Raw genomic sequence first — 24,395 nt, forward strand, 5'->3', positions numbered from 1 at the left:
TGAACTGTGGTACAGCTAAATGTGGAATTCCTTAGAATCTGTCTATGCACAAGAGAGTAATTTGTCCCATGTTTTTGAGTTGTATGCCAAGATGTTTAACCTCAAGAGAGTTCAACGGTCTGTCAGACCATACTACAAAGAGCTAGTTGGTATATTATAGGATATCTATGTTTTCCATACATCACCATGAGTGAAAGGGAATTAGGGAAACAAAATGGACAAGTTCACATTGCTAAGTTCCTAGATGGGTTAGGACCTGAATTTGACTCTATTAGAGCTCAACTATTGGCCTCAGAGGAGGTTCGATCACTATATACAGCAATATAGCTAAGTGTGGCATGTAGAGAAGGCCATTTTTTTTTTTTTTTTTGAAGTGATGATAATTTTAATTCAAAGAAAGGGAAGATACATCAAGGGAGACCTCCCCTAACAACAAGAGATTGAGGGGGGGTGGAGGGGGCAAGTTTAGCACATAATCAGCAGCCAAATTGGCTGATCTAAGTACATGAGACCAAGTACAAGAAATGGTGGATACAATGTCCAAAATATCAAGAAAAATCTGCTAGTGACGCCATGGGGGAAGGATGAGGTGCAGAGAAAACCATTGTAGCACTAGGAAATGCTGATGTGACCAGCACTTGAGCATCAGCCCTAAACTCCCAGGGTTCCTTAGAATCATCTAAGGTCAGAACTGGAAACACAAGAGGAAATGGCAAAAATAATCAAGGAAGAGGAAAAGGCAGAGGTAACACTAGGCAGAACAGAAAATGCATTCATTGTGGCCGTACAAACCACTTCTTGAAAAGCGCTAGGAGAAGTTCGATAAACCTACATGGGTCAACTCTCTTGTTCATGAGAGTACTAACTCTGTAATAGGTATCTCTGATGAAATGCAGCAATTGATTCAGCACATGAACAATTTAATGCTGCCTCCTCAGCAGCATTCGTGACTCAGTCTTCCACTCGTATAGCCACATTGGCCAATTCAGGTATGTCTATCCTTTATCTGCGCCCATCCTCCACTTGGGCTCTTGTCACAATAGCATCCACTCACATGTCAGGTTTGTTCACCCTGTTTTCTTATTTAAAAGAATCCACTTCTATTAAATAAGTCAACTTGGCTAATGGATCCATTTCCCAGTACGAGGAATGGGTACATTAATCCCATCCACTTTTATGTCGCCATAGTCAATTCTATTTGTCCCTAAATTCCCTCTCAATTTGTTGTCAGTAAGTCAACTCACTAAATCCATGAATTGCTCCACAACCTTTTACCTTTCACACACTGTTTTTCAGGATCTTAGGACGAGGAGGATGATTGGTTCGGCACATGAGAGAGGCGGACTATACTATGTGGAGAGTGATTCACAAAATTCACCATAGACATTAAATTCTAAAGTTTCTCCTCTATAGTGGCATCTACGGTTAAGTCATCCCTCTCCCAAAGTTGATTCAATGGTTTTCTGCATTTCCTTCAAGTCTATCCTTCCGTTGTGACTCGTGTTAGTTGGGCAAACATTACCGAACATCCCCCCTGCAAGTCATTCCCGAAGCAGTTGCTCGTTTGATATTGTTCAATATGATGTTTGGGGGCATTGTCCAGTGTCCAATATTTTTGGTTATAAGTATTTTTTATCCTTTATAGATGATTTCAATCGATGTACTTGGGTGTATCTCCTATGTGAGAAATCTGAAGTACGTAATGCATTGCTGAATGTAAAAACCGTCACCTGTTAGGCGGCATGTAGTATGCTTCTTCATATGCATGTAACCAAATCATACTGGGGCGATGTTGTCCTAATTGTTTGCTTCCTTATTCATCAAATGCCTTTTTCTATTATTATAGCAAAATTCCTATCCAGGTATTATTACCATCGATCACCTTATTTCCAGTCTCTCCTTGGGTCTTTGGATGTGTTTGTTTTACACATGTATTTGGGTCCTCTAGAGACAAGTTATCGCCTTATGCTATTAAGTATATTTTTTTGGGCTACTCATGCACACAAAAAGAATATAAATACTATTGACCGTCTACTAAGAAAACATTTGTTTTTGCTAACGTGACATTTTTTGAAGATACTCATTTCTTTTCTTCGTCTTCCATTGAGGTACCTTCACCTCTGTCTATACGCGAGGTTGTTGCCCCAGTTCCTGTGGATGATATCCCTAGTCCACTTCCTGATGCTACTATACATAAACCACTATAGGTATATCATAGAAGATGAACTGGTTCCCTCTCTCCTGATGGACCAAGAAGTCCCCTTGTCTACAGATTTTGAAGTAAGCGACTTATACCTGCCCATATTTTATTTTTATTTTGGATGAAGGATGATTATATTAAAAGAGAGAACAAAGATACAAAAGCTTAAGGAAGCATACCCCTAACAACAAGGGATTGAAGGGAAGCTCCTTGCTTAGCAAGTACATCGACAACAGAATTGGCAGATCTCGGGATATGAGACCAAATACAATCATAAAGGGCTACAATATCCATAATCTCAAAAAAGGTGTCCCAACGGTGCCAAGATGGGGGGGGGGGGGGGGTAGCGAAGAGTGTACACACCATCCAATCACCACTTTGGACTCCCCCTCAATGTAGATAGGGCCGCTGCAATGATCCCGGAAGATGCAGAGTCCATTGAGGAGGCCATGTAGCTCAACCATCGTGGAATCAGCTAAACCCAATGGGCCGACAAAGGAGATGATCTAATTACCCACTGAGTCAAGAATGACTCCACCAAAACCTGTTTTCCCGGGATTGCCAAGAGAGGAGCCATCAAAATGTAACTTAAGGGCACCGGACTGCGGCGGGGACCACTCCATGATTGTTGGGGGCTTCGAGTGCACATGTAACTGAGCAAGGCATCACTACTTATCTCTAATGGAGGAACTAGAAAAAGGGGAAAAAACCTTCTTGGTATGAAGCCAAGAAGAAATATTCCTTGATATGATGTCAGCGACTATCTCTGGAGATTCAAACTTGCCGTTGAAATGCCTACGGTAGCGTCAAGTCCAAAAGACCCCATGGAATGAAAGTAGTGCAAGTGGAGATCATCAATCTACGAAGGTCGGCGACAGAGAAACCAAGAAGCATACGAATAGCGGCGGAGAGGTCTATAGGCATACAAAATTGAAAACCAATGCGGCTAAGAATCGCGCACCATACCCACCAAGAGAAGGGGCATAATAGAAGAAGGTGACTAATTGTTTCCTCTGCCGAGCTGCAAAGGGGGCAAATGATATCCACCCGGTGCTGGCCACGCCTTCTAAGATTGTCCACCAAAAGAATTTTGTTGAGGCATGTGCTCCACATGAAGAATTTGACTTTGGGAGGGACACAAAGACGCCAAGTGAAAACCACCTCGTGCCCAGTACCGTGTGTGAGCCACCCCTTGAGTAAGTAATAAGCGGAGGTGACCAAGAAAGATCCACTCTAGTCAAGCCACCAAATTAACTTGTCCCGGGCAAGAGCCTGAATCCATGGTGGCTGAATGGCGTCCAATAGGTGACTGGCCTCCAGAGCTTCAAGATCTGATAAGCCCCGGTGAGGGTGAAGATTCCACCCTCCATCACAAGCGGCCACAACAACCAAAATTCCTCTCCTTCTTGATCTTGTCCAAAACCTTCATTACTTTGCCGTCGTCGTCTTGCAAAGCTGCTGGTAGGTAATCCCTTCCCACACCCGAGAGAGCCGTTGTTCTCGCCACAGGAGCAATGGGGAGTCCCCTCTGCGATTTTCTGCAACAAAAGAATGGGTCCTCCGTCGACCAGTTCCCGTCGTCAGCGAGGGCGTCGGGGGCGAAAGTCATTGCCTGGTCCATCATTCAGCTCATCCCACATTTTTGGTCTCCACTTTTTTGCTCTTCAGAAAGGTGTTAGAAAAGATACAAGTTATCGCTTGTTTCACTTTGTAACGTTTGATTCTCTTTCTAACTGGTACAAACAATTTACCTTGTCCATGTCCTCCTATACTGTTCCTACGTCTTTGCTAAATGCTCTATCCTCTCCTCAATGGAAGAAAGCTATGGATGTTGAGATGGAAGTACAATTAGATAGAGGCACTTGGCAGCTATGTGATCTATCCGCTGGTGCTACGGTTGTAAGTGGTAGATGGGGGTAGGGGTGGCAAAGAACCGAGCTAGTTTGCATGTGGCTTGAGCTTGGCTCAGTTCGATTCGATTTATCTGGATTTCGAACCGAGTTCAAGATCCATATAAGGCTCGTTTGAGTTAACGATCCGAGCTCGACCGAACCATGGTTCGGTTCGAAAGCTCGCGAGCCAGCTTGTTAACTTGACGAGGGTTCGGGAGTCGGGAGTGGGAGCGAAGGGGGGGGGGGGGGGGGGTGTTACCGCCGAGCCCCTCCCATCCGCTTCAGTGGCTGCCTCCGTCACCGTCGATAGCTGCTCGTCGGTTGCATTTGCCGCTGCTTAGCTCGATTTCTTCCTCCCCTCGTCTGCCTTAGCCGCTGCTTCTGTTGTCGTTGCCTCCGTCATAGCCGTCAACCCCGACGACAGCTCCTTGCCGGTGCCGCTAGACCCCCCTGCCCCCGCGTCGTCTTGGCGGAAAACCAAAGACCTAATTTGGGGAGAAATAATTTTTCCTCCTTGCTTGCAAAAACATCGTGCGAAATTCTTGGCGGAAAACCAAAGACCTAATTTGGGGAGAAATAATTTTTCCTCCTTGCGTGCAAAAACATCGTGCGATTTCGCACGTGCGACCTTCGCTCGTTCGATTTCGCATGTGTGAGATCATAAGCACGTAAAAAAAATTGTTTCTTGAACTCCGGCTGTCTCTTCCTCATGGCTCTTGAAGAGACTCAAATTGTTTGAGGTACTCTCTTAATGCTAACTCCACTCAAGTTTTTCAGAAGAACAGATTGGTAGCATTTCAGAATTGTTGCTGTATGAATCCATGCTCTGAAGAAAAAACGAAAAATGGGCATACGATTAAGTCATCCAAAACCATTTTTCTTAAAACTTTTTCTGTCTCCATGATCTGGTTTTTTAGTCCTTGAATCAGAACGATCTGATTGAGTACAAATAGACAAAACTAGCGTTGCTTTTCAAAGGAATGTTTTTGTGTTTGATTATTGAATAAAGTTTATGCATAATTATGCAGCTTTTATGAATAAATTTATGCATAGTGTATAGATAATTTTATGCACGGTTAATATACAGAGGTTATGTCCAATTTTAAGTAGAGGTTATACCCTATTTTATGTAAAATGTATGCATAATTTTATATACAATTTATTTGACTTGTATTTTATGCAAAGTTTTAAATGTAGGTTGGAGCTCGAACTCGCTTAAAATTATTGGGCTCGAGCTCGATTACAATTTTAGGCTCGAGGCTAGGCTAGGCTCGGCTCGAACATAGGCAGGTTCGGGCTTGGCTCGGCTCGATGCCACCCCTAGATGGAGGTACATAGTGAAGTATAAGCTAGACGGTTTTGTTGGACAATACAAGGCTAGGCTAGTTGCCAAAGGCTACACTAAAACATATGATTTTTTTTTTTTTTTTTGAAATGATGTTGATTAAAACATATGAAATTGATGTCTTCGAAACCATTTCTTCTAGATATAAAAAATGTTTTCTTGTATCGTGATCTAATCGAGGAGATATATATGGAGCAACCTCCTAGGTATGTTGCTCAAGGAGAGAATGACAAAGAATGTCGATTGAAAAAAAACCATATGCAATCTCAAACAAAGTCCACTGGAATTGTTTGAGAAGTTTAATCGAGTGGTCATGTCAATTGGCTTTGTCAGGAGCCATTGTGACCATTCACTATTTGTTATGAAGAGGTCGTCTGGCATTGTGGTAATACTAGTATCTGTGGAACACATCATTTTATCTAGCAATGATGTCCAAGGCATCCCTTGGCGCCACTGGCCAATCACTTATTGTATTGTTGACATTGTGTCATCCATTCATTGTAATTGGAACCTCGTTCCTAGATCAGCCAATTCTTTGGCTGATAAATTGGCAAACTTCGGAACCTCCAAGCAATCTTACATTGTTTGGGAAGGCTTCCCCTCTTGTAATCTGCTCGTTTGAGCTCTCATAATAAAATTCAGCATCATTTAAAAAACAAAATAAAAAAAATGATATTTAAGGCATTGAAAAAGTAAAAGCCCATTTGGCATAACATTCTCAGACTAAAGACCTGGGCTAACTAAAATACTTTCTTAGCATTGAAATAGATAGAAGCAAGGTAGGTCTAGTACTGACTTAGAAAAAATATGGCACCGACATATTAAATGAGTATAGACTATTAGTACTAAGCCGATTGAGACTTCCATGGAGGTTAAACATGACCTTCATGATGAACAGAGTGATGAACTCCGAGACAAGACAATCTATCGTCAACTACTTGGAAAACTCATATATGCTACTATCACCCGTCTTGACATATCTTTTGTTGTGAGTGTTGTTAGTTAGTTCATGGAATGACCTCGCTAGATTCATTTGGAAACTACCAATGGATCTTGAGTTATTTGAAAAGGGCACCTGGAAAGTGACTGTTTTTTAAATTTCACAATCACATAAAGATAGAGGCCTTCTCATATTCTAACTATGTTGGATCTAAACTTGACCAAAAATCTACAACTGGCTATTGCATCTTCCTGGGAATTAATTTCATTAGTTGGAAGAGTTGTTGCTCATTCCAGTGCTAAAGTTGTGTATACAGCCATGGCTCATATAGTTAGTGAACTAATGTGGGTACGGTCTATGGTCCAAGAATTGAAACTATAACAGGAAGGGTCGATAACTATGTACTATGACAACCAAGCTGCCATTTTCATTGTAGGAAACCCGTGTTTCTTGTACAAATGAAACACATTGATATTGACTGTCACCTCATTCGAGATGTTGTGACGAAAAATGAAGTCATCACCCCCTATGTACAATCTGGTGATCAAATTGGAGACATATTTACCAATGCATTGGGCATAAGTGAATTTGATATGTTCTGTATCAAGTTAGGCCTTATGGATATATACAACATCTAAGTAGTATAAGCTCTTCTTTCAGTAAGGGATTTGCTCCCTCTCCCTTTGTAATTTTTCTCTTGTTAATATATATACATCTTTAAAAAAAAAAGCTTCTCTCTCATGTCTGAAACCAATCGTCTTCCTCATCTTTTTGAAACGGTGATGATTTTATTAGGAAGAAAAGTAAAAGAATACATCAAGGGAGGCATCCCCTAACAACAAGAGATTGCAGGGAGGGACCCAATTTAGCACACAAATCAGCAGCCGAATAGGCTGATCTAAGAACATATGACCAAGTACAAGAGGTAGTGAAAATAATGTCTATAATATCAAGAAAAAGCTGCTAGTCACGCCACAGGGGGAAGGAGGCGATGGAGCACCATCCACTCCTCATCTACAAATCCTAAAATACACAATGAGAAGGAAAAAAATGTAACAAAACAATTTAATTACTTGGTGAGTTGACTTACTGGCAAAAACAACTTAGGAAATACAAGACAAAAGATAAAGAAATCTAATACGTTGCGCCCCCCACCCCACCCTGAAGAAGAATCATCTATTAATTGAATAGGCTTACAAGAAGAGGAAGGAGATAAAGCAGAGAACAAGGATTACATACCTGATGTATGGGCAGATCCCCGAAACCAATAACCCATGAGAACTAAGGAGACACATGTACTGTAGACATACCCATTGTAGCTAGAGTAGCGTTGACTGAGAATGACATGTTGGCCAGAGTAGAAGCAATTAGTTGGCCCAATCGATGAAGAAGTTGTTGAATTTCATCTTCCAAACTACTGGTCGATCCTTGTGCATTGCCAACACCTTCAAATACAGTGAAGTTGGCCAATGCTTTCAAATTTATCTTAGCATTTTTTAGAATTATGATTAGATTGACCATCATGTACACTCTTCCTATCCCTACGTTTGTGGCATGACCATGTCCTCAACCTCCCCCTCTCCCTCCATACGCCTTAGACTGTGTGGCTGTGGATGATAGGTTAAGGTCAGCAAAGTCTGAATTTTTAGTTTCCCTACTAGCTTTGGACATAACTGCACTTTCAACTCTAATCACTTTGTCATAAGCTTTCTCCAGTGTAGGGAACATCATCATCTGCCAACATCTGTGCTCTTAGATCCTCATACTCAAGTCCTAATTCTCAGGAAGCTCGCCAGTTAAATTTGTCCTTCTTCTCTCGTAATTTTATACGAGCTACGATAAAAGGATAAAGCACTAATATTTGTATCTTTAGTTTGTGTCTTCTGCTCTCTATTATTATAGCATCTCATTCAAAAAAAAAAAAAAAGAAAAAGGATAAAGCACTAATATTACCAGCAACACTCCATGCATTTCTATGAAATCCTCTATAACAGTCTTTCCTCCCACTCATATTAAAGAACTTCACATACAATTCATAGGTGCAAGATTGATTGCTTTCCTGATAGAAAAAACATAAGACTTTGAAAGTCTTCCACATATATTAAGCAGTGTCACAACTAATTGTCTAATTAATGACATGGGGTTGCATAGAATTTAGCATCTAAGTATGAACTTGATAATCCTCTGCTTTCCGTTATAGGGTCAGGAAGATCCTCTTGTATATACTTTGTTTTCCTCTCTGCAATCAAAAAATTTCTTAACAACCCATGACCAATTGAAATAGTTTGACCCATTCCATTTAACGATGTAATTTGAATATAGTCCTTATTCTCTGTAGGTTTATCAGCCTTAATGGAAGTGATTACTTCTCCAGAATCTGCTAGAAATCAGCTCAACAAACAACAACTATACCCATAATAGCAGCAGCATGTAAACTACAAAAACACCTTGTAAACAGCTCCTATCAAATCCAAAATAGTGTGCACATTCCTGTGAAAAAAATTCAACTAGGGTTTATAAAAAACCAAGATTTAATACTCGGCAGTCCCCTAGGAATACTACTTGGAGTAATTGATTAAGGAACAACACCATATGAGAGCCCAATTTGGTCTATGGACACACCTGTCCTAGACTAGGTGACGTAGTCATAAAACTCCCACTTTACTTCTCAAGGCTTCATTTGTTAAAGGATAAAAAAGACATAATAACTGCATAGATAGCAGGACACACCATTAACCCTTAGGTTAAGACACAAAAGAGGATAAAGAACTAACCTTTAAGTTCTATCAGTGGAAGCATTGAAAAATCCAACCTGGAGGGAGGACGCAGATTTCAGGAATAACAAACTCTGACCTTAGGCTTCGATTTACGGACCAGAATGCTCCGGTACCATAGAAAGTAGGTAGATTGAAAAATAATTAAGGAGAAAAGAGAAGAAATAAGAAGAAAAATGGAGAAGAGAGAAATGTGATGTGCAGCCTATTCGATGAGGGAAGAAGTCGACCCCCATTGTCTTTATTAATCTCACTTAAATGATAATTTACAACTCGACAAAAATGCCCCTCATTAGTGGACTGATACACCAATGAATAAAAAAGAGTTGAAGCAAACAGAAAATACAACTTAAACCACACCTACCACAGACCCAATAAATGGAGAACCTTAACTTCCATATTATCAATCTACGACACATACGAGACAGTCCAGCATGTTCTCTTACATTGTGAGTTTTCTTGGCAAGTCTGGATGAAGATATTTCAGAAGATTGGTCTCCAAATGGGGCTACATCAGGACCTTTTCGGAACCGTTGAGATGGTTATGGGGATATGCCTTCCTAAGTTGGGTCAAGATAATTCTCTTGGCATGCCTTGCGCATGTTCCATGGTGCATATGGCTAGAGCGAAACAATCGGAGATTCAACTCCAAGGCTAGCAACCCGGATAATATAACTTCTCAGGCAGTGGGCCTTATCTCAAGTTGGCTACATTCTAGGAAGGAGTTTGCTTCTCTATCGGGAGTCTCCCTTCGAGAAAAGTGGGGCTTGATTGACCACATGGCGGGACCCTGTAGGAATCCGGTTATGGCCACCTGGGATCCTCCTCCTTACGACTGCACCAAACTCAATTTTGACGGCAGTGCTTTAGGTTGTCCTGGGCCGGCTGGAGCTGGTGGTGTTTTTAGAGACAGCAGTGGAGACCTTATTCTATCCTATGCAAGGCCAGTGGGCATTGCTGATTCAAATACTACTGAAGTGAGTGCTCTTCCATTCGGCCTCCAAATCTTTAAAGAACAGCTTCATGGAAAGCTAATTATCGAAGGCGACTCAAAGACTGTCATCAGCTGGTGTTCAAAAGATAGCTCCCCTCCTTGGCGCCACTGGCCAATCACTGATTGTATTGCTGACATTGTGTCATCCATTCATTGTAATTGGAACCTTGTTCCTAGATCAGCCAATTCTTTGGCTGATAAATTGGCTAAATTCGGAACCTCCCAGCAATCTCTCATTGTTTGGGAAGGCTTCCCCTCTTGTAGTCTGCTTGTTTGAGCTCTCATAATAAAATTCAGCATCATTTAAAAAAAAAAAAAATCTACGACACATAAAATTACTGAAATACCCGGACTTCTAACAAGACTCTACAGTGCCAACACCTCTTAAGATAACTCCATTTTATCCTATCCAAACAGCATGCTATGAGGTCAAAATTGAAGAAACTAATAACACAATGTATAATTCAAATGTAAACAAATAGGCTTCTACAGAAAAGGAATCTTGAAACCAACATCTATCCAGCAATGAGCAGATTTCATGCAATTACTATCCCTGCTTACATGGAACGAACAGCAGCCACATCAACTGGAGGACTTCCTTCAATGGTATTAATGATCTCCATAATGATAGGTGTGGGATCACCCTTGTACAATTGCAAGGCTTGTCTAAAAATCATATCACAGGAACATTAGTAAGAAAAATGCACCCGCCATGGCTATAAAAGAAGTCCTTCAAGTCTACTGAAACATAAGTGAATTACTTGAATTTAACTCGTGCTTGAGCATAGTGTTCCATCCGAATCAAAGCATGGCCCCATGCATTCCAGACAGAAAAAGCATCAATCTGAAAATAAGTATTCCTCATGACATCAACATACAGCAGCATCAATCACTAAACGAATCAATACACAATGGTGTGAACCCCTAACAAAATCAGGGTCACAGCATGTTACCTTGCACTTTTTGCAAGTATAGACAGCCATGCTGTAACGCTCATCCTCAATCAATCTATCACGCAGACGGGCAGATGACTCCTTGTTAGCAATATCATCAAGAGAAGCAACAATTCCAGACCCAAGAAGACTTTGAAGAAGCTCAGCACGCCCCAACCATATCTCCACCTGTGAAAGAAGCTCAGGTGGTTCATCTGAGTTTTGGCTACAACTACCAATAGCGGAGCTTCCAGTATCTGAGGAGGCATCATCAGTATCCTTGCTTTTCTCAGAATTGCTTGTCCAATCACTACTCCCAGCAAGTTTTCTCAGCAATGATTTGGCATATAGTAAACCCTGAAATAAATAATCATTGATACTTTAGTCTACAGTGCACATTGATAAGAAAATCATTTCAGACCAGAGGTACCTGCACAAAAGTTTCCGTTGCATGACAAGCTCGACTAAGAGTTTCTAAAGAAGCATGAAGAGGTAGTTCCTGTGAACTCAAAATATTCTTCATCTGGGAGATGCACAAGTCTAGAGCACCCTTCGCTGATACTAACTCGTCCAAGCACAATGACAGCAATGCCTAGAAACAAATGACAGACACATTTTAGAAGATTTGGAGCACACTTATTCAATCAGGGTATACTCTCAAAATGTTAACCTTCTTTATTTGTTAAATCATGGTATAAAAAAATAGAGAAGGCTACCACAACTGTGTCTAGAACTCAATACATGTTAACAAAATATAAAATAATATAAGTAATAATAGTAATTAATAAAAAAGAGGGGGAGAGTGGGCACGGGCAGCAGGGCAGCGCCGGCTCTGATAGGTGGACATTGGAGGCGGAGAACCAGTAGCAGGGGGGAGGGGGGCATCTGGGTCTACTGGTCACAGATGAGGAGGACTCGCTGTCAGACAGGGGAGGGGTAGGGCTCGGGGAGGGGGGGGGGGGGGGGGGGTGGGGGTTGGGGTTTTCCGTCTGAGCTACAGGTGGGGCAATAATTGTGGAGACCAGGGGGGGGGGTTGATCTCCGAGGGTTCTGGTTGCAGGAGGGCAGTTGAGTGGTGGTTATAAAGGAGTGGGAGGGTGGGGGGCAGGTGATATAAAGGTGGCTGAGAAGCGCAGGTAGGGGAGGCACCGGTAGCCATCCCGGGAAGGGGGGCTGCAGGGTGGGAAAAAAGGGGGCCAAGTGGCAAAGGGGAGGGGGTTCCTGATATCGATGCGGTGCCATGTGGGGCAGTGGAAGTGTCAGAGTGGTGGGGAGTTGATGGAATAGGCTGCCAAAGGCATAGGGGGTTGTCTGGGAGCTCATTGGTGGGGGTGGTTGAGGGGGAGGGGGGGTGTCTCTGCTGGCCAGCCAAGCAGACTGCAGGCCGGCCTGGGGACATGTCGCTGCTGCTGCAACCAGTGAGAGAGACAAAGTCTCCCACAAGATTTCCAAATGTGATACCGAGCCAAAGGGGTGTTTGGCTGGCATCTAGCCAGAGGGGGGTCCTGATATCGATGTGGTGCCATGTGGGCAGTAGAAGTGTCAGAGTGGTGGGGAGTTGATGGAATAGGCTGCCAAAGGCATAGGAGGTTGTCTGGGAGCTCAGTGGTGGTGGGGGTGGGGGTTGTGTTTGTGGGTCTCTGCTGGCCAGACAAGCAGACTGCAGGCCAACCTGGGGACGTGTCGCTGCTGCTGCCACCAGTGAGAGAGGGATTTCCAAATGTGATACCGAGCCAAAGGGGTGTTTGGCTGGCATCTAGCCGGAGGAAGGTCGTCCTGGAGTGGACACAACACTCAGACAAATCAAGAGCCGGGCACGGTCAAATCACTGGCATTCAGCGGTGCTTCTATCCAGCCTGATTAAGGTACCAAAGTGGTTGACAATGAGGCAAAAGATGCTTTCTTCCCAGAGCTCAGGGGGGAGGCCTGTAATTTGGACCCATTGACTGAGGCCCCGTTGCTGCAAGGAAGGGTTCCAGTCCCGGTGTCACGAGGTCAGATGAGCCTAAACTCACTTAGGCTAGTGGAACTCCAATTCCCGTGAAGGCCTACCTTCAATCCGTCAAAGGTAGTACAACCTCTCGCCCCTTAGATCAACGTTGCAAACTCCTTCCTCTCAAGTGAAGTACGAGCAATGAAAAGGTAGAAAGACAATGGAATTGGGAGAGAAAGTAACCTTGTATTAATGCTATAAAAGATTACAAGGAGCGGCCGTCCAAAGTGGAAGGCCAGCACTCTACAAAAACTCTCCCTCATGTCTATGCTTTTCCAGCTATTCCAGGATATGATACAAGGGTCGTCAGCCATGGAATTTATAGGCTTCGACCCCTCCTCTCATGCTTCCATCCAATGAGAACAAAGATCCTCCCTTATCAAATCTCCTTGATTTGATACTTCCAAGTTTCCTTCTTTGACCCGGTTACGTATTTGGACCTTTATATGGCTTCATACACTTGGCCGCCAACTCAACCCTTAGGCCATGCCATAAAGAGTCCTAGATGCATTAGGGGTCAGATTTGAGTGGCCCATGAAGAGTCCCACTCGAAAAGGTAAGTTTCCAGATTTTGCCATGAAACCATAATCATAATTCTGTATAACTCGGACGGCCGCACTGCTGCCTGGACGTGTGCGCGCGTATCTTACTTTCGGCAACCCCAAATGCGTTTCATCCGTCCGCTGCTTGTGGGCCTCTGCGCCGCACGCGCATTTCTCCCTCGGCAACCCCAAACTCAGATGCGCCTTCAGCCTAGGCCGTGCACGCGCACGCGTCGTTCTGCCTGTGCGCCTCGAGCGCATCTGTTGCAAATACGGTTTCTGTCTTGGCTGGCTGTTGGGGCCGTTGCGCGTCTTGGTGCTTGGCCATCCGTCTGGCCAACTCAAGTGCGTCTTGTTCCTCTGCAGCTACGGCCGGGCTGGCCATATGCGTGCACCCCTCCGGGCTGTGCCTTTGCACTTGGCCTTGGCCATCGCTGCTATTGCTGTGCTTCGGACTCGCACAGTCTTCCTCCTTGGGTGTCTGGCCACACCATGGCTTCGTCCTCCGTCTCACCTGGACATAAGTGATAGTGGCTGAAGCAGGGAGCCGGGATGCCATCCAACGATTGCCAATTGAGCAGAACGAAACAATCCACTCACCCAAGCATAAATAAGATGTCAGAGGGGAGTAGTCCAGACGCAGTTGGCAAGTGAACCAATCCGAGATGCATTGGCCCTCTGTCGGAGGAGTGCCAGAGGTGACCAATGCTGCACATAGGAGATGATCGATACCGGGGCGGATCAGGTTTGGGGGGATTGAAATGGTTTGGTGATTTGGGTCCAAGTGGGGGGGGCACCTCTGGGACGCCGATGCCTCTGGTTTTGGCCCCGTACAGTGGTCCAGGAGGGACCTTCGTTGTCTTCCCCGGACTTCAAGGGGTCATGATGTCTACCAGACTCATTGGACTCCTCTACATCGTCAGAATCAGGCAGTACAGTGTCAGAGAGTCTTGAACCAGTGTCCCCTATTGTCGTAGGGTGCAGTCGTCTGCGGGAGGGGAGGAAAATCACTTGACTCCGTCCACGGGAACAGCGTCGAGGTTGATCTTCCCGACCGGAAGGAGTTTCTGATTGGGTATGGCGATTCCTTCCCTCACTCTGGCATCGTTGGGGACTCTTTCCTTGACCTGGTTTTTCTCGGCGAAACTCTCGCTCTCAGCTCGACGATTCTTCCTCTCGCGTCGAAATTCTCTTCCACTCCTTGCCTCTCTCCCGATTCCCTCTCTCTCGCGTTGATCCATCGTCTCTCGCTCGATCGAAGCTCTTTTTCGATTTTTCTCTCTCGTTCGCTTGACTCTCTCGTCCCTCGCTCTCATAGCCACGCAGAGAGGAACACTTGGTTCATTAGCTATAATCTCTTTACTCGCAACCCTCCTTCCATTTACGTACCCCTTCCTACCTAACAAGCTCATACGTGAACTTTTCCAAGGCCCCCACCAAAAACATTTCCGGTCAAGAGCCTCTAAATGTGAGACAATACTAGCTAGACATGGAAGAAGAGATAGATAGAAGCCTGGCACTTGCAGATTACACAAGTATAGCCCAATCAATTAAAAAAATGGAGCATCTGATCTATGTTGCAACAGCCTCTCAAATATTTCAGCGACAGTCATGAACACTCAACAAAGTAATAATTGACCAACATATTTGAGAAGATTTTTTACGTATATTTTCTGGAAGAAGTTCATTACCCAAGAAGCCAAGAACATCACTAAGGCTTCTGAAAAAGAAAAACCGAAAAAGCATTTTTTTATTTAAAGGATCTCCCTTTAAGTTTTCAAGAACTGAGCTGCCAGGTCACTGCTTCAGTGCTCTTTAGATCTTACCATGCATTTTTTTCATATACAATAAAGCAAAAGTTGCTTCCTAGACAACTTATATGCAATCAGAAATTTAAAGGAAAGATGTCTACCACTGCCCATAAACTTCAGAATCAAGACCATACCTTAAAAAGAATAATATCAGGAGAACTCTCATATCGGTGAGATGAACGAACAGAATCATTTTTAATCGAGTCCCCTGTCAGCATCCATTCTTCAGCAATGGATACAGATGGAATCCTTTCCTGCCCATCAGCTGAATAAACTGAAACACGCTCCTCCTGGATCCCAGTCATTGCTTCCCAAGCAACTTTCTCAGAAGGTGTCAATCCTGAGCTCTTCCTTTTCCGGTAAATTTCTTTTGGAGCTATCTTGTTCCCCATGTCACGAGGAGCCCATGAGAAAGCCCGGCGAGCCTCTTTCTGCAAATTACTGAGACTATTTGTGAAGTTCAACCTAACGGGTGTTCCAGATCTTGCTTTTTGTTTTGGCCTTGGCCCAGGAACAGGTATCCGTTGTTCTCTTAACACGGAAGTAGCACTAACTGTGATTGATTTGGCAGCATAAGTCAGAATAAGATTATTGTCCCGCAAAGAAGGAAACTCTTTTAACACCTGCAAAGGGACATCAACAAAATAAGGTACAAAAATGAGAATAATATTGAAAGGTAAGTAACACAGCATCTTTCCTATGACAAATGTTTCATTTAGCAAGTGAGATGTAAGTCTGGTCCTGTTAGAAGATGTAACTTGTGTTTACATGTTTTCAGAAAAGTTGTTAAAATACAAGTCCAGGTGTATTTTGGTCATTTCCCATATTTTTCACAGTACATTTTTCTCTTATAGTATGGTTATTAGATAGAGAATGTCGAATTTTACCTCTAGTTAAATTTTCATTCAATTTATACATGTATTTTAGAAGATATGTAGTTTTGAGTATTGAGGGGCATTTTTGTTTTTTTTGTTTTTTTAAATTTTCACTTAATTCCTGATTATAAAGAAGCTGGATGGGCCTTCCTGGCTCGGATTCCAAGGCAGAAAAGCTACTCCTCTTCCAGAACTCTTTTTCCTCCTCTATTTTCTCCCCAAATCACATATTTTTCATGGTATCAAAGCAATAACGCAAGTCTTGGGCAGGTTTCTTTTGATTTTGTGGATCTTCTCTCCATTTTAAGCAATCTCCTTGAAGGTTTTTCCCAAATTTCTGGACTAGTAGGGTAAAAATTCTAAACTTTCCCTTTTTTCTGCATATCTTAGCCTATTGGCTAATGATTACTGCTTCTATTTGATTGATTGTTGGGATTTAGAAGTGTTTGATGATCCCAAATTGAGAAAATTTCTCAAATCTGCCTATGACATCAACCCAATGCTAGCGTCATCATCCATATAGCCTATCATCCTGGTTTCTTGCAATTAGGTCATTCTTTCATCGATTTACGATCTCAATTACTGACATTGTTGACTATTGGTTCGAAATTGAGTGAATCGGGTGCTGAATTGCCCTAATTGAATTCAGTTTGGGACCTACTTGACTGTACAAGTATAGAAATTTGGGGAAAGTGTTTCCCTTTGGTTAATTGACGCTCTAGTGTACTAAATTGTGGTGTTTGTGAAATTTAATGACTGATTCCACCATACGGGTTGCTGTCCAGAAGACTGCTAAGAGCTCATATGTGAAATTCTCTGAGTCTATTCAGATAACTACGATCTGGTTGAATGAATCGAATTATGTAAATTAGCCTAGATCAGTGTTGATGTATTTGAGGGCTAGAAGAATGGCAAAATATATAGCCGATGATCCCCTGGTGCCTGTTACTAAAGATTGGGAGGCAAAAAATTTAGTAATGACCTGGTTAGTCAACAGTATGGAATCAAGATTTAGTGACCAGATTTTGAGTTGCAGTACTGCTACGGCAATGTGGACTACCTTGGCTTCCATTTAGTCTCAAGAAAGTAATTTGTCAAAAGGATCTATGAGTTATATGTGCAGTACTGCTACGGCAATGTGGACTACCTTGGCTTCCATTTAGTCTCAAGAAAGTAATTTGTCAAAAGGATCTATGACTTATAGGTGAAGTTCTTTAATATGAAATGTGGAGGTAGATCAGTGACAGATTATTTCACTAAGATGAGGGGAGTACTACAGGCGATTAGTACATTCCATCATTTTACTACGAATGTCTTCAACATTCGTAAGAAAGAAAATCAGATTCAAGTAGCCAGGTTTTTGGATGGTTTAGGGCCTGAGTATGATGCTATTAGAGCTCATTTGTTGGTCAATGAGGATGTGACCACCCTTGAGCAACCCTTTAATAGAGTTCATCGATCTGAAGGTGCAGTCGTAAATAAGAATGAGTCAGGTGGAGGTCTCTCAGAAGCAGCTGCTTTTAACCTTTAGCCTTCTAACTGGTAAGCCTGATGGTCAATTTCATGGTGGTAATAATAGAGATAGAGATAGAGATAGATAGATAGCGAGAGAGAGAACCATCGGCGGACCCGATGGAGCGACAGCGGAACGGGAAAGGACACCCCCCCGAGGACCACCTCGCCACTCCTCCCCCCACCACGAGAGACTCTCTTACCCCACCTTCTGGAGTACCGCGGGTGGAATCCGACACAGCGCAATGCAGCAGCATCAACAAGAGGAAAGCATCGCGAAGAAAACCAATCTCAAGAACACAGTAGATGAACCAGAATGGCAAATCGTCGTTAGCCGAACATCACAATGGAGGATTGGGGTTGATGACCCAGCAGAGCTACACTAAAGAAACGACATCGGCTCCATCTCCCTCTAAAAAGTGAGAGACAGACATGGACCATATCTACGAATCGCCTCTCGATTCGGAACAAAGCAGTCATTCATATCCATTCCCTTTCAAGCGGTGGAAGCATTTGGTTCCATTTTGGAAAGAGTTTGGGAGGGCAAGACGGGTCAAAGTTTCAGTCGGTCACTCTTCACAAGGGACCTGGAATTCCAGATCCATACCCAGTTTCACAGAGGCAAGCTTGAATGTTCGATCACTCAGAGGCACGAAAACAAAATCATGGGTATGATTTTCCTCCCACAAAGCCCAAACTCTGGTTTGGGATGGAGGCAGTTCCGAATGTCGATTGTTAAACTTCTCTAGCAACCTGCTGCGGGATGGAGGCAGTTTCTGACAACCACTCTCATTCATTCGCCACATCGCTCCTCATCAGAAACCCAAATCCCATGTCACCAGCCATCCCTCTCGACGTCCCCCTCTTTTCCCATCGATACATCCCACACCATCCCTGAGACAAATCAGCCTCTCTGTGAGCTCTGTGCCACCAGCCAAACATCACTCCGCCACACTCCAATCTCCCATCAAACTCTACAGCCCGTATAATCTTGTCTCTACAGGCCTGCCTCCATTACACCTGGATAACCATACTCCTCGCCCAAATTCAAAAACACCACGTCAATCATCATCTCCCTCCCAAACATCCTTTCTGCCCAGAGACACACCCCATCCCACCCTCGATTTCTCCATCCAGATCTCCTTGGAGCCCCGAGCCATCCACTCAAACCCTCCAAATTTTCCAACCCCTGCTGCCATACCTTACCCCACACGGATGAACTTCCTATCAGTACAGGTTTTCTCAGCCCTGACAGACCCCTTCAAACAGACACTACCTTTCTCCCCCCATCGGGAAACCCGTTGTCCCCTGACCTTGCCCCCCTAGCCATACAGAACAATCCAATGATGAAAATCTTCCCCGAGACTCTCCAAATCTTCCTGCTGAGACCACACCTCTTTTAAAATGGCATACCCCCTCTTCGAACAGACCACCTCCGCCCAACCACCACCCTTACTCCATCATCCTCTTCCCTACGCCTTTGGCCTCAATGGGCCCTAACTCCAATAAATTCCCAGAGACACCTGCTAGTAATTCTGCTCGGCATGGAAACAACAATTCCTCCCCCATCACCTACTCCAGACGCAGGCCAAAACAGAGGAAGCCACCCACAGTTATCACCAAAACATACTCCAGGAAAAAACTCCATAACAAAGGCAAAGACCCCGCCCCAGAACCCAACAAGCCAAATCAAGACCCACCCTCCACCCCATCCCCCCCACGTTCTAAAAATTTGCAAAAATGGATAATGGAATACTCGGTGGGCTCCGTCTCCCCACATCGGCTTGAGAAGATGTTGGAGCTATGTTGAGAATTCGCAGAATCTCTTGGCCATGATTGTCCTATCCTAGAACGTTCGAGGAATCAGCTCGCCCTCTAAGCGAGACTCCATCAGAGCAGCACTTTTTTATTGTAAACCTGATATTGTAATACTTACAGAAACAAAGCTGCAATGTTTTGATATCTCTATGGCCCGTAGTCTATGGTTTAATTCGGACCTCGAGTTGGCCGTGATTGATGCGGTTGGGCACTCTACTAGTATTCTTGTCATCTAGAACCCAAACTCGGTTGATGCCGTATCCTCTGATCTGGGCCGCTTCTCCCTCTGCATTCGCTTCCGGGACAGATTTCTAGGATATGAATGGGCCTTAGCGGGGATTTATGGGCCTTCAGGGAATGGCGATCGATCCATCTTCTGGGATGAAATTTTGTCAAAAGTCCAACAATGGAGTGTTCCCTGGCTTTTGACTGGGGATTTCAATGCCACCCTCCGTTGTTCCGAAAAAAGCCCATCTGCAAAAAGAATCACCTCCACAATGAGAGCTTTCTCGGACCTGATTAGTTGTCTAGAGCTCCTTGAAATTCCCCTAGCAGGAAAAAAATTTACTTGGTCCAATGGCCAAAATCCCCCCATCCTCTCCAAATTAGATTGATTCTTGGTTAATAATGACTGGCTGCTTCTCTTCCATCATACTACTAGTCAGGTGCTCAACAAAATCGGCTTTGACCATTGGCCAATCCTTATAAACACTCATTCCCCAAAATGGGGGTTTTCTCCATTCCGATTTGAAAACTCCTGGCTCTTGGTGGACTCCTTTGTCCCGAATCTGAAGAAATGGTGGGGCGATCTACCACATCACCCAAATCCAGGGTGGGCATTCCATGTAAAACTCGGAGCTCTCAAATCAGTTATAAGGCCCTGGGCTCGCAACCTCTCTGCATCTGCAAAAACCTCCATCCGTCAACGCCTCTCTGAGTTGGATCTTCTAGAGGAGCAAAGGTCTCACTTCTCCCGAGCTCATTTGTAGAAATAACTTGAACTCTGATTTATCTAAAATGGTCACAAGTGAAACTATTCACTAGAAGCAGTGTGCCAGATTCCCCTGGCTGTCAGATGGGGATGGCAACACGAAGTTTTTTCATGCCATTGCCTCTGGCCGTAGAAGAACTAACCGTATATCTTGCCTTCTCATCAATGATGAGGAATGTACAGCTAGTGTCTCCATTGCTAATGAGTTTGTGAAGTTTTTTTCAGGTCTTTACACAGAGGAGAATTTCAACCGCCCTATCCTGAACCAAATAAAATACTATAGGATCTTTGCATTTGATGCTGCCCCTAGCCCGGATGGCTTCAATGGAGAATTTTACCGTTAGTCTTGGGACATTATCAAAAGTGATGTGCACGATTTTGTCAATAACTTTCATCAAGTAGGTATCACCTACAAATCCATTGGTGACTCTTTCATTACTCTTGTCCCGAAAAAATCCATCTCTGGCCCAAGATTATAGACCCATCAGTCTCACCACAAGCTCCTACAAAATCCTAGCTTGTATTCTGGCCAAGCGCTTTAAGTCTGTTCTCCCAGTGTTATCAGTCCTTGTCAAAATGCTTTTATTGCTTACCGAAACATCCTGGACTCGTCTATGGCAACGCATGAAATCCTTCACTCTTTCAAAAAATTATACAATCCACGAGTGGTAATTAAGCTTGATTTCGAAAAAGCTTTTGACAGGGTCAACTGGAAGCTAGTTGACCACATCCTTGGCAAGATGGGCTTTCTCACCCATTAGAGATTCTAGATGAGAAGCTTTATTTCTAATGCCTCCTACTCTATCCTTGTAAATGGCAAACCTTGTGGATATTTTAAGGGCTCTAGGGGAATCAGGTAGGGGGATCATCTTTCCCCCTTTCTGTTCACTCTCATTGGTGAGCATTTGGCTGCCATGGTTCGTCTGGCTAAAATGACAGGATGGCTAAAACCTATTTTCCTTGACCCAGCCCTTGATGTTAGCCTCCTTCAATATGCGAATGACACAATTCTTTTCTGTGATGGCTCCTTTAGCAGAATTCACAATTTAAGTGCTTTGCTTAGTTTATTTGAAATCTCATCTGGGGGAAATAATCTATCTCAGGTTACAACATTGAGCCTGATTTACTTAGTTCAATGGCAAGCTATCTTGGTTGCAACACTGAATCATCTGCTGGATCTTCTTGGCACCCTGTCATCGAGCGCTTAGAAGGGCGGTTTGCCTCCTGGTGGGGAAAATTCCTTTCAAAAATAGACAAACTAGTTCCAATCAAATCCTGTCTGCAGGGAATTCCCAACTACTTTTTATCTACGTTCTACTGGCCAACTTCAGTTAGAAACAGAATTGAGGTTCTAAAGAGACAATTCCTTTGGGGTGGTCCAAATGGGAAAAAAAAATCATCTAGTTAAATGGGAGGAAGTGTGCAAACCAAAATCCTCCTCGGGTGGGCTGGGTATCCAGGATAACACCACCTCAAACTCTGCTCTTCTCCTTAAATGGAACTGGAAATTCAATATGCAACCTGCTTTAATCTAGAGAGCCTTCGTTGCGGAAAAAACACATTTTCACTTTGGCTGGTGGATAGGGACGGGGACGGGGGGGTGCAGAGGAGTTTACTTACTCTCTCCTGCCTGGAAAAAAATCGTTAGACTTCCCCACAAATTCAAAATGGCAGTAAAATGTTACATTGGAAATGGAGCTTCAACAAAATTCTGGAATGATTGGTGGTCTGACCTATCCCCCCTTAAAAATTGATTCCAAGAAATCTCTAGCCTCTCAGGTAACTAGGAGGTCTTTATCTCTGACATCTGGTTAGATAATGGGGATTGGAACTTAAACCTTAGAAGGGGCCTTCTTGCCTCCGAACTCCTTCACAGCTCCCAGTCAAAAAAACCAAATAACTCAGGTAACACTTTAATCTAGACTCCATGTCCAAAAGGATCTTTCTCCACATCTTCTGCATACAAATTCCTAAGCAACTACATCACAACACACCCAAAGCACCCTGTGGCCTATGCCTGGGACCTCCTTGCCACACCATGTGCCAAATTCATCATTTGGACTGTATGTAGGAACAAAATTTTAACTTCTGATTCCTTAATCCGTCGGGGCACCCATATCTTGGACCCTCTCTGCCCCTTCTATAAAAATGTCCCAGAAATGGCAACCCACATTCTCCTATCATGTCAGTTTGCTCATCTGGTCTGGACATCCTTTCTAAATAAAATTGGCTTCTAATACTGTGCCTCGGGAAACTTAGCAGACATTGTCCTCTCACTCGTTGACTCTAAACTCCCAAAGACAGGTAAAATAATTATATCATGCTCTATTGGTCATATCATTTAGGCACTCTGGAAAGAACGTAAAGGGAGGAAATTCAAATTCAAAACCTCTCCTTTTGAGATTCTGACAGAGCAAATCACCAGCGAAGTATCTATTTGGCTCCTAAATAAAAAAGAATTCAGAAACTTCAGTGATTCAAACTTCGTGGGAAACTGGCAAACAATCACCGGTCTATCTCTGCCCTCTCGCCCCCCTACCATGGCTATATGGGCCCTTCATCCTCCCGGGCATATAAAGCTCAATTTTGATGGAAGTGCTCTCAGTTGTCAGGGTCCAGTAGGGTTCGGTGGTGTTATCCACGATGCAATTGGGGACCTCCTCTTCTCTTATGCAGGTCCCCTTGACAACTCCGACTCTACCACAACAGAACTTTCGGGGACTATTGCACGGACTGAAAATTTTCTCTAGCCACCTCTCTGGTCCTCTTTGTATTAAAGGCGATTCAAAAGTGGTTATCAATTGGTGTGCAAACTCTGTCAGGCCCCCATGACATCATTGGGATATGTTTAATGAAATATGTAATTTATTTTCCCATTTAAGCTGTAAATGGAATCACATTCCCCGCTCTGCTAATCACCTGGCAGACACCTAGGCCAAGGCGGGCATTTCTCTCCAACACTTTGTTGTGGAGTCAGCCCCTAGACCTAGGTTTGTAAATTTTTTTCTCCTTTTTATCAATATATGCACTATTCTTAAAAAAAAAAAATAGAGATAGAGGTCACTCTTACTCTACCCGTGGTCATGGCCGAAATAATTGGGGCGATCGGAAATGTATTCATTGTGGTAGGACTGATCATATTTCTAAGAAATGCTAGGTCATTTCAAAAAAAGAAATGCTAGGAAAATTTTGGTAAGCCTACCTGGGCCAACTCTAGTCACAGATAAGGACCCCTCCTCACGCATCGGATCCTATGAGGAAATTCAGCAGTTATTACAACGACTAGATCAACTGACTGCTTCATCTACTGCTTCTCTCAGACTACCAAGACTCCTTCCTTAGCGAGTGTCATATGAATGCATGAATATGTCTGATTCACCCTCTTGGATCATTGATTCAGGTGCCACTACACACATGTCAGGTATGCCCTCCCTATTTCAGTCCATTAGTCCATCTCATTCATATCATCGAGTTACTTTGGCTGATGGATCCACCTCTCCCATTAAGCGGGAGGGTACAATTCACACTACTTCTCATATACCTCGTTTAGTGCAGGAAGCCTTGTGCTCTCCAGAATAGAAACAAGCTATGGAAGATGAAATGAATGCTTTGGTATCTCAGGGAAAATGGCGTCTATGTGATCAACCTACAGGAGCAGCTATTGTGGTGTGAAGTTGGGGTATACGCAGACTTTTGGAGTTGATATCTTTGAGACATTCTCTCATGTGGCCTGACTTCGGTATGTATCTTAATATATGTGGTTGTTAATAAGGGTT

At 43.5% G+C, this 24,395-nt stretch overlaps 1 protein-coding gene across 4 annotated transcripts in view; it reads right to left on the reverse strand.

Annotated features, from left to right (window-relative positions):
- LOC137950873 (uncharacterized) overlaps nucleotides 1-24,395 on the reverse strand; it is a 125,189-nt gene that overhangs the window by 32,526 nt on the left and 68,268 nt on the right. For all 4 annotated transcript variants that reach the window (XM_068797529.1, XM_068797530.1, XM_068797531.1 and 1 more), the window contains 5 exons: nucleotides 15,558-16,046; nucleotides 11,508-11,669; nucleotides 11,099-11,434; nucleotides 10,907-10,989; nucleotides 10,707-10,811 (listed from right to left, as the gene is read on the reverse strand). In XM_068797529.1, the coding sequence (XP_068653630.1) occupies nucleotides 10,707-10,811; nucleotides 10,907-10,989; nucleotides 11,099-11,434; nucleotides 11,508-11,669; nucleotides 15,558-16,046 (1,175 nt within the window). The remainder of the gene's footprint in view (nucleotides 1-10,706; nucleotides 10,812-10,906; nucleotides 10,990-11,098; nucleotides 11,435-11,507; nucleotides 11,670-15,557; nucleotides 16,047-24,395) is intronic.

This window comes from Aristolochia californica, unplaced genomic scaffold (assembly GCF_029961685.1).
Source record: "Aristolochia californica isolate CCGP_79_NKW_82.1479 unplaced genomic scaffold, dmAriCali1.0.hap1 SCAF_14, whole genome shotgun sequence".
NCBI lineage: Eukaryota > Viridiplantae > Streptophyta > Magnoliopsida > Piperales > Aristolochiaceae > Aristolochia > Aristolochia californica.